The 11,621-nt window shown below is 30.0% G+C and overlaps 1 protein-coding gene across 4 annotated transcripts; it reads left to right on the top strand.

Moving 5' to 3' along the window:
- Window positions 1-4,179: 4,179 nt before the first annotated feature.
- LOC129303983 (agamous-like MADS-box protein AGL29) lies at window positions 4,180-10,477 on the top strand. 4 transcript variants are annotated; one of them, XM_054943591.1, is made up of 3 exons: window positions 4,180-5,075; window positions 8,487-8,537; window positions 9,790-10,477. In XM_054943591.1, the coding sequence occupies exon 3, from the start codon at window positions 9,819-9,821 to the stop codon at window positions 10,425-10,427; it is 609 nt and encodes a 202-aa protein (XP_054799566.1). In that variant the 5' UTR covers window positions 4,180-5,075; window positions 8,487-8,537; window positions 9,790-9,818; the 3' UTR covers window positions 10,428-10,477. The 4 variants fall into 4 exon arrangements, 3 of the variants coding, with proteins under 3 accessions (XP_054799566.1, XP_054799567.1, XP_054799565.1); XM_054943592.1 differs by lacking the exon at window positions 8,487-8,537 and having other exon boundaries at window positions 4,181-5,075; window positions 9,790-9,978; window positions 10,048-10,477; XR_008591569.1 differs by having other exon boundaries at window positions 4,188-5,075; window positions 9,790-10,439.
- Window positions 10,478-11,621: the final 1,144 nt, after the last annotated feature.

Below are 11,621 nucleotides of genomic sequence, written 5' to 3' on the forward strand. Positions count from 1 at the left end.
TTCTCTATCAAACACCATTCAATCATCATTTTCTATTATTCAAATTTATTATTATTTACTCCACACATGAATCATTACATTAAATTTTTTTAATCAACATAAAATTTAGTAACTAAACTACTAAAAAAATGTACATCACAAATCATATATATGTTTCACCCATTACTTTTCAACAATTTAAATCATCCATAAAATCAAGACATTTTTATTAATAAGACAATTATTAGAACAAAAATATGATTAACAATGATACTCGTATAATTTATAAAGGATTATTAGTAACATTTAAATAAAGAATTTTATAATCACTTTTCTATAATTTATTTGGAAGCTTTAACAACCCACAATTCACCTAATTCTCCCCTCACACATATTTACAAATACTCTAAGAGCATGTATTTATTATTGACAAATTTATGAGACAAACACACATGCAATTCAACAACTTTCTTTCCATCAATGTCTTCTTTTAAACATATCCAAATAAGTTCCACAACTTTCAATATTAAATTCTATAATTATATATCAGCTCAATATCACTTAAAACCATTTTCCAGCATCAACCGAAAATTCTTCTTAAACCTAACTAAAAATATTACAACAGTGAAAAACAGAGGCTACACCCAACAGCTAGAGAAAAGAAGGAATAATTCAATGTTGCTGCTATCATCGAAAAGGGAGAAGAGATGATCAATGATTTACGTCAAACTAGAGTGCAGCGATGATAGTTTAAGATCAGCACATGACCGGAATTGAAGAATGGAAAGAGGAGAACTTCGGTCTCCTGTGTATGCACGAGAAAGAAGAAGACAGAGAATTTTTAACCAGCAACGCACAACTCAAATTACCATACACACATAGACTTCCAACGGTTGAAGGGAAAGAAAAGAAAGCTTGAATATATATGCACGCAAAAATGCACCCGTTTTAGCCACGGAACAACGAAGAACAGGGTAGAATTTCAGCTCAGCACGGGATAGAAAACGGATGAACAGAAGAGATGAACCAGTGAAACAAGAGGCATGCCAACGATGAGGAGAATAACAAGTCAGAGGTAAGGAGGAAGGGGTTGATAATGATGAGAAAAAAGAAATCCAAGGTTGGCGAAGAGAAGAGACGAGAATGCTCTGTTTCTTCCTTTCACGCAAGTTATAAAATCTAATCAAAGAATATTTGAAAAAATTACAAGAAAAAGCAAGAGAAAATTTGCAAGAAAGGGCACAAAAAATTATCATAAAGAGCACAAAATTTTTCTATAATTTAAAATAAAATAAAATCAAACTTTCTAAACAAAACTTATTTGAATAAAATATTCCTTGGGAGATAAATTTTATCCAATTTGAAATTTAAGGTCATTACAAGAAATATGAAGATGAATTAAATTGTAAAATTATAACTTATGTCATATGTGATTTGATATCTTTGAGTAATCAACTCATTTTTATGTTTATAAATCAATTAATATATAACTATATATGGTAGGTGTATCTTTATTATTGAATAGTTAGACTCAATCCTTTATTTCAATATTTTGCAAGCTCTATTTTTGGTGCAGAAAAGGGAATGACTCCTAAGGCTCACTTGACCTCATTTTATTTTGTGTAATAGTTTGAATATTATCAATTAGGACACATATGACATACACTTTCACTATTGTTATTTATGGTCTTTGAAATGTATTTTGGTCCCTAGAATGCTGTTTATGAGATTTGTAAATGTTGTTAAAGTCAAAATACTAATGCAAGTGTAGAAATATAAATTCAATCATAACTTTAATTATTTGTGGTTAAATGTAATACAAAGACCTCCCCCTTTTTGTTTAGTTGTTAAAGGGTTTGAGAAGTGAAAGTTTGATATTATGGTGTATTTGTACATATGGTTTGTTTTATAGGTAGTTCTAAATTTATTGAGTATGATCTTTGTATTAGAAATGGCTTTTGGCACATGTGTGAGGTATTGGACACCCTTGAATGGTGAAAATTGTGTAAATGGTTGAAAATGTGTTTAGGTGTCTAACTACCTTGTGTGACTCAGCTTGAAAGTAAAACCTATGTCATTAGTTAGTTTATGAAAAGATCTTTCCATAAACACTTAGGTCATCTCATTCAGATGTCAAATAAAGAAATGGGACACATCGAAAGTTGCTTGAAATTGTTGTCTGCAGTGTGCAACATGCCACAGTGCAAGCGCAAAATTATTGTTTACAATGTGCAACATGCCATGGTACATGGTGCCTATGCCGTAGCATGAGGCGTAGAGCAAGACAACTGCGGCGTATGTGCACATGCTATAGTGCATTGCCATGTTTCTTGACTCTTTGATATTTTTTTAACTAATTTTGAATCTTTTCACTCTTATGAGGTATCTCATACTTTCAAAACATTATCGTACTATGATTAGAAGTTTAATAAATAATTTTAATTTATATTAAATCTATAAAAACTTGAGATCCCATTTCTACAATAAATTTGGTAATCCAATTGGGTTCATTTAAAGATTACCTTAGATTTAAGTGTTAAATATGATTAGGTAAAGGAGATATTACAATGATCTCTATATTCAGGAAGCAAAACATCTTGTTAAGAAAATATTTCTAAACCTAGAGAAAACTAAAAACGAGAAGTAGAACCAAGCTAAGAGATCACAAGTATTGTTGCATAATTAATAAGTAAAGTTACATAATAAATAAATAATGCAATTTAGTTGAGGGAGTCATGAATTTGACAAGTAAATTCAAGTAAACAAGTCCTGTTAAGGTAGTAATGAGTACAGTTACACAATTAACAAATGATGTAGTTTTGTTGTGGGAGTCACAAATTTAATAAGGAAAGTTAAGTAATTGATAAATCTTGTTAAGATATTAACAAGTATAGTTATACGATTAACAAGTAATATGGTTCTGTTATGAGAGTCATAAGGTTAATAAGGAAAGTTAAGTAATTAATAAATCATGTTAAGGTATTAACAAGTAACATAATAATCAAGTTGTTTGAAAACAATGCTTATTATATATATAATCTTATGCATTATATGATTGAATGGATTCAATGATTTGGTGGTCTAAAATTTTTTGGTGAGCCAAGGAGTCATGGGTTTTATACCCACCTTGGTCACTTTTGAAGAATTTAATTCTCCATAGTTCTTCAACTAATGATGGCGATTGGGGCTCTGGCAACAAAGGTTGAGTGGTTGCTGTCACCAACAAGGTTTCGGTCATCGATAGTGATGCTCTGACGACGATGATTGGTGGTTTTTTTAATATTTAAATTGAGAGTATTTTTTTTTCACATTCAATTTATTTTTAATTTAATTTTAAAAAACTGAACTAACGTTTTAAAATCTTTAAGAGCTATAAAAAATTATGTATGATCCTTAATTAAAATTCTCCCTTGTAAAAATACATTGTGTTCACTTTTTTTAACTAATTCCGACGTGAAAGCTCATTGTACTAAAACAGGTTTCCGTTCTAGTACGAAAAAGTCATGCTCGGTGGTCTGTAAACTGTAATGCAATATGAATATATAATTGCGTTTTCGATAGTTTGATTGGTGAGATAAAATGAATAAAGAAATGGATACTCCTCCTCCTCACCTCCTGATTGAAATAAAAATATTTTTTAATTTATTTTAATCTAAAATATATAAGCCTTGTAAAAAAATTTCTTTCATTTTATCTCTTATATTTATTAATCTATTAAGATGTTGTTAAATTTATGACTTTTTTTTTCATTCATTATAAATTGAAACTAGAGATTAAAAAATAATATATTTTTATAAAAATAAATAATTTTATTAGTATGAAGATTATTGCTAAAATATGTCTACATTTTGAACTGGATGAATGGAGTATAATATTTCTTCTTATTCTTATTATAAAACATCTTTAAAGTCAAACTACTTTATAAGTATGACAAAAAGATGAAGTTAACTTAATAACATTATTTAAAAAATAAAATAAGTTTTTAATTTTATTTTTATGTAAATGAAGAGATTTTAAATTTACATTTCAGTCTCCTCTTAATTAATAAATTTAAATATAAATAATATTAAAATATATCAAATATTTTATATTGAGGTGGACAAAAATATTCTTAGGTTCAGCAGTGCATGTACCAGTGGCGCAATTTACTGTTTGCGCCGATATCTCATTTATTGCATACATATGGATACCCCGTATGGCAAATGCCAGATGGCATGTTCTGTTCAAATCATATTATCGTTGTCGTCGTCATCTCCATATCTATATCTCCAAATCCGTCGCGTTATTGCTTGGGTTTTTGCGTTCTTTTTGTTGTATTCGATCTTGTCTGCGTTTCACTTGGTGTTTCTTCTCTTCTTGATGAAGGTACAGAGAATATCATCCAGACAATTCTCAAGCTTCAGACAAGGACAAATTCGTCACTGCAAAATTCCAATACCTTGTGTTGGGATCGATGGCGAAATCACAGAAGAAATTTGACGGAGCTCCGATGATTATAGCAATGAAAGGCCATCCAGGCACAGGAAAAAGCACTTTGGCTCATTCCATAGCTTCTTCCCTTCGTGTTCCTCTCATCGACAAAGACGACATCCGCGATTCCACCGTACCCCTCCAACACCTCCCCACACCCACTCCCTCCTCCCTCCTCAACGACCTCTCCTACAACGCCATCTGGCAGATCGCCTCCACTCAGCTCCGCCTTGGCCTCACCGTCGTCGTCGACTCGCCCCTCTCGCGCCGCGCCCACCTCGATAGCCTCCTCAGCATCGCTCAGTCTGCCGGCGCGTGGGTCGTCGTCGTGGAGTGCAAGCCGAGCGACCAAGCTGAGTGGCGCCGCAGGCTGGAACGGCGCACCGGGGGTTCCCACAAGCCGGTCACGTGGCGGGACTTGGAGAAGCTTCTGGAAGGGTACGGTGGGTGCACGGAGTACGATGTTAGTGATGTGCCGAAGATGGTGGTGGATACCACCGCGCGGGTTGGATTAGAAGAGCTTTGTTCCAGTGTTGTGGAGTTCATAGCGTCTCAAGGTGGGGCGTCAGTGGATTATCAACAATCCTCCAAAGAGATTCCGCCACGTGTAGTTGACACTTGACCAGGTTCCATACCAGCCTCTTTATTTATTTATTTTTTGATGAGGTCCCTGCCCCTTTTTGCTTTCTGTTGCACAAGTATAAATTAATGTGCTTATTTTAAACATGTACATGATAAATAAAAACATTACTTGATTCCCATTAATTTGGTTTATTTTTCATCAAGAGAGTCCAATGAAATTAAGCAAAAGGAACTCACACACATAATGGATTATTCAGAGGGTCAAACTTGTAACGCTTAAGAGAGAATATAAATGCTTAGTGCCATCGTGACATAATAAGGTGACCGACTCATAAATGGTATATATAGAAAGATCGAAATATTTTAGGAGCATCAACTAATTATACAAGTTTGTGTGAATTAATTAAAAATAACTTGTAATAATAAATAGATACGATTCTTCTCAAGTAAAATTAAACCAGAATTCATGAAATGGTTTAAAAACTTTTTTTATTTGAGTGCAAAGAGCCCTGATAATAGATATTATCTCTGGAGAATATTGAAGGTAATTTTAACTAAATTGCTATACATACATAACGGTTAGTATTTGACCATAAATGCATAGAATTCTTCTCAAGTAAAAGCTAAATTCAAAAAATTGATTAAAAGCTTTCATTTTTTTTTTGTGAGTATAAAGAGTAAGCATTGCATAGTAGATATTATTATTTCATTTAAATAATGAGAATAAATTATAGACATTTTCAATTAAGTTGCTATACATACACAAAAACAAGTACTCAACCTCCACCACACTACTATAAGAAAAAGCTTAATTTATACAGCTCAATTTATGCAACTACATGCATGGAGTTCTTTAAGGGGAAAATTACAACTAGATCACATACAAAAAAAAAATTAATTATTATAAAATTTATTGATAATTGAATTAAACTACTGATTTAAAGTCCTGTACTGTAGCACCAAAAATTAAATGGGCTCATCTTACAATTATCTGCGTCCATAAATCTAGCGACCAAGCACTTGAAATTTTCATCAATTTTTGGTAGTTTGTATTATCAGACACATACATATAGGGAGTTATTGCTCTTTTCCCGGCTAAAATCCAAAATCATTTGGATCGATAACCGATTTGGTGACAAGAAAATTAATCATCACCATATTGATCTTCTTGTCAGAAATCCACATACAATTAATTTGGAAACAATTTGAAGGCAAAAAGAAAAACACTTTATGAGACGAACCCATCTCTCATATATGTCACCAATCTTGATTTCCACATGTTCGGTTTCGACACAACAAATAATGGTTTTGCATGATCAAATCCCATTTTCCTCCATAGCCAACTTCACAGCTTCTACAATATTAAACTCCGAATATATGCTCCATCTATAAATGCTGTATGTGGAAAATTAATTAGTTACCAATAGATAGATATAAGATTGAGATTTGAGACACTCTAAAGTTCTCCTAAAAGTGTGATGTTTAGAACTATATTATCTACAAACATTTGGTGAAGACTATTTCCATTTAAAAGTATTTTGATATCGTTCCCACAATATGGAAGATAAGTTCACTAGGCTAAGGCTTCTTCATTCCTGAAATAAATTTGATTTAATTCGTAAGAACTAATCATATGTCCTACAAAGCCATGGCTTGAGTGATCACATAAATGCACCATGGTGAAAATAATTTGTAAATAATACTTCTTCTATTTAATTATTGGTCTTTAATCTTTATAAATAAAGAGAAAAAATTGTTGCATATTATAAATATTTTAAAAAAATTCAAAAAAAGTTAATACATCGTACTTTTTCTATTTTACACTCATTTCACTCAACAATCTAACTAATTTATTTAATTCAGTTAACAATATTGTCATAATGCACATACTTCAATAAAATTAAACAAGGGGTAAATTTAGTAAAGTTTGTATTTTATTCTCCCTCTAATCCAAAATATAAGTAGCTTTATCAACAATAATCTGCATGTCAATAAAATACTTATTGTTATGAACATATATACTCTGCTTGTCTTATTTATAAGATAAAGTGAGAGAATATTTATTTTAGTTCTATTTATAGAGCATCTTAAGGATTATTAATTGTGTTCATCTTCACCCTTTACCTATATTAAATACTGTGAAGGTTATTAAATGTTGGAATTTTTATTTTTTAAATTATTTATATTTAATATGGATAAAATTAAAAATAGGCTAAATTTTTAAGTAGGGTTAATAAAATTTAAGATTTTTTTTAATTTTAGATAAATATGCTGGAAGTAATTTATAAATAAAACAAAAGAATAGGGAACAAATACTAAGTTGCTTATATTCACCAAAATTATCTGAGAAAAACAGCTTATATTTTAGATGGGAGGGAGTGTGTGCATATATATGTATATATATATATAATTTTCCTTTTTAATAGTTTCTTTAAAAAAACTAACAGTTAAGTTATTATTTTTACTTTGTATATTTAAAAATTTAAACTAAAAAATAGTAAATATAATATATAAAAAGTTTTTGGACTTTTCATATCAAATTTGAATGGTTCAGAGGTGTTCTTGAAACAATCACAATGGTATTGTTGTTTCAAAAACAACAAAGAACCGAAACCAGATACATATCACGTGATTGTCTTTCCAAGATGCAGATAATCTGGACCGAATTTATTTTCAAATCAATTAAAGATGAAAAACATACATTTAATATATTGGATTCAGTTTTAACTCATATTCATGTCTCGTTTATTATTGTTTTCATTCAGAAAAGGAAAGACCCAACTAGGATTTAATGTCACAAATTTAATACAAATCTGTCTAACATATGTAGTATCATCGAGCAAAAACTTTCTCAAATCGTCTGGTGGATGATGTAGGTCATGTACACCCCAATTTATGGATAGGGCAAAAGAGACTAAAAAATTCACGCATTTATTTCCCTCCCCACTAGATGTGCTCAATCTCTACTTGTCATTGTCTACATAGAAGAGAAAGAATCTGCCCGATTAAGTGACTATTAACATTCATAGAGGTGGCATACGTTTCGATTATCATTTACTCCCTCCGTCATATAAAATATTTTCTAAAAGTTTATTTTGTTTATAAATATAAAGAATAACAATAATATTTTTAAATAATTAAATAATTTTACCTTGTTCTTGAAAAATAAAATAAATTATTAATTATATATTTTTTCTATCACCATTATGATATTAATTATTCTATTATTAGGGGTAAAATTAGAAAATTATTGTATTTTTATGTGAGTTCAACTAAATAATAAATTTTTATTGGTATGTGAAATTTGGGTTAAAAACACTTTATATATAGGAATAGAGAGAATACATCTTAAGAAATTTTAAATTAAATGAACACTTGATGAAAATACTTAATTTTTAAATAAAAATAAAGTGCTCAACACGTTTTTTTTTTAATATAGTTTATACCTGTGACAGTATATCATTTTCGGCCATCGACAAGTCTAATTGAAGAGTAGCCTACTAAAGGTATTCTTTTTTTGACATCAGTACACACTCAAATTCATCAAATCTTGTACTTATTGGTTATCATGCGTTCATTTTCACAATAAATGTTTAGAATGTTCTTTAGAAACTATTTATGCGAGGAATCTTAAGAGAATTTCTCGCGATGTTTGACCTCATGAAAAATTATACTCCCCCACTTCCAAATTATAAAATAGTTTTTTAAATAAAATTACATATACTAATAAAATTCATTAAATACAATTACGGTTTTATTTTTTAAAATAAAAATATAAAATTTTAAAAATGCTCTTTATTTAATATATACTCTATTTATGAAAGAATAGTAAAAGGATAAAAAGAATATAATAGAAAGGGTAATATTGAAAAAAAAAATCATTAATGAAACTTTATTTTTATCAAAATATTTTACTCTCTATGTTCAAAAATATAAGGCATTTGTAACCGAATCTTACCCTCAATAAAGTAGTTACTTACTTTCAAATTAACCCTATCTTTTTATATTAACTTTTATTAAATATCTTATAATAAATATAAAGTCACTATCAATAGAGGCACTTTTTTTAAAAAAAGACAATGATTATATCTTGAAAGACTAAAATGCCTTACATTTTTTAACATATAACTCCTCAAAAAATATCTTATATTTTTAAACGGAGGGAGTATACTTCAGGATTCCAAATTAATCTCTTTCAAAAATGTCTTACAATTGGGATGGAGGGAGTATAAAGCCCCTTTGGTTGCTAGGTAAGACATCAATGAAATAGATTGAAAAAATCAAAATAAAAATAAACTAAATTATCCTTCACTCATAATAAATATGATAAAATCAAATAACACATGGCTCATACCACAAATAAATTAAATGAGAATCATTACATACTCCACAAACCTCAAAAATCATGATTTTTAATATTATGAAAGAACTAAATTACTCTTACTCTTTCATGAATATGATTAACCTATCTAATCTTCATATTTTAATTATTTTATTTTTATCTTTATTTTTTAATGTTTATACATTCTTATTTAATTTTCTAGCAACCAAACATACCTTTTAATTTTTAAACGTGAAATATGGAAAGAAACTGAAGTGAGCCAATGAGACGATGACATAAGCATATTTCAAAGTCAGAATCAAACTCTCTAATTGATGAAGCAGCTATAAATTCACGTACAACTCTCTCTCTCTCTCTCTTCATCATCAATACCATCAACTCAGTTCATGATCTGATCATCACTTGAATTTCTACAGTTATTCCGCACCATCTGCAATAACCAACAATGGCGAGAAGACCAAGCAAGAAGAACAAGACACTGATCCAAGACGCAAGAATCAAGCACGTCACCTTCTCCAAGCGTCGATTCGGAATCTTCAAGAAAGCCAGCGAGCTCTGTACCTTGTGCGCCGTGGAGATGGTTCTCATCATCTTCTCGCCAGGCGGTAAACCCTACTCCTTCAGCCATCCTTCGTCGGAAGCAGTAATCAACAGACTCGTCACCGGTTCTGCAGATCCAAAGATCGATCATGAAGAAAGGGCCGAACGAGAAGCTAGGTTGGCTGAACTGAACAAGCACTGCTGCGATCTGAATGCACAGTTGAAGGAAGAGAAGAAACGAGGGAAGGAGCTGAAGAAGAGAATGATGAATCTTCCAGATATCGAAAAGATGAACAGAGAGGAGCTGATGAAAATGAAGACGTCGCTGGAAGATCTGAGAGTCAGAGTACGCAATCGTAAAGAGGAGCTTTTAGCAGGGAAGGCTATGGAGGATGATGATGATCTGAGTTTAACGTTGGGTGGCGTATTTTCTGCAGGAGAAGCTTCTTCAAGCTCAGCGAACAAGGGTGGCGGTGATATTAATCTGAGTCTATCAGCTTTTGTTCCCAGGTGATGATGCATATGCATATAGAGGGGATCGAACGTTCAGCTTTTTCTCTCGTAATGAAAATATCAAAGGAGCCTTGTATTCAGTGTTTAAATAAATTTAATAATTAAAAAATCTTAACTATATATTGACTAATATAAAATAATTATTTTTATATTAAATAATTAAATTTTTAGCCTTCTACTTTAGAGATTTAATATCAATTATATTGTCAAAATTTAATGCCCTTAGAGATTCTTTTGATTAGTGTTTATTACATCTTCTTGTTAATTAAAGCCTTCTCATGAAATTAATCTTATGCTCTTTCCTGTTTAAAAAAATATAAGATATTTTTAATTAAAGTATATCTTCAATAAATTAGTTAATTATCTTTGGACCAAACTTTATCTTTTCATGTTTATCCTATTTAATAAGGTATTTCATTTAAAGGTAAAGGAGTTGAGTGATTTATTTATTAAGGATATTTTAAAAAAAAAACTCATTAATTACATATTAAGAAATTAAAAATGCCTTATATTTTTTAACATATCTAATAAAAACATGTCTTATATTTTTTTTAAGAGAGGAATTATATAAACTACATGAGTTTCTGAGTTCCAACAAGCTAATAACATGCATTGATTGTTAGTTAAATGACTTACGTTTATGGAATTCACTAGTATGTGTTTGGTTTTCAATTTACATATGGCAAAAATTCATTTGGAAGATTCAACTATTTATTAAATTTGGCAACACATCCAAGATATGGTTTAATGTCCGGTTACCCAAACAGGATCAAGTTAATTAAGTAGGAACTTGGTCAATCCATCAAAAATAGAAAATCCAAATTATAATTATATTAAAGTAAATGCTCCATTGTCCCAATTTATAAGGCACTTTTGGAGAGATTGAACATTTCAAAATATAAAATACCTTGATAAAAATAAGATTTTATTAATGATATTTTTTGAATATTACTATTACTATCATATATTCTCTCCCTCTCTCTCTAACATTTTTCACAAATAGATTATTAAATTAAGGGTATTTATAAAAATTTCTATTTTTCCTTTGAAAATTAAGATTGTAAAATATATTTAATAAGTTTTATTTATATACATGATTTTGTCTAAAAATGTCTTATACATTAGGATGGAAGTAATAGTATATAAAAAAAGAAATATCTTGACAAAAATATATAATAATACAAGTGGTATAATA

The sequence above is a fragment of the Prosopis cineraria genome, unplaced genomic scaffold (genome assembly GCF_029017545.1).
Source record: "Prosopis cineraria cultivar Desert tree isolate PC_DT_omini unplaced genomic scaffold, ASM2901754v1 PC2, whole genome shotgun sequence".
Lineage (NCBI taxonomy): Eukaryota > Viridiplantae > Streptophyta > Magnoliopsida > Fabales > Fabaceae > Prosopis > Prosopis cineraria.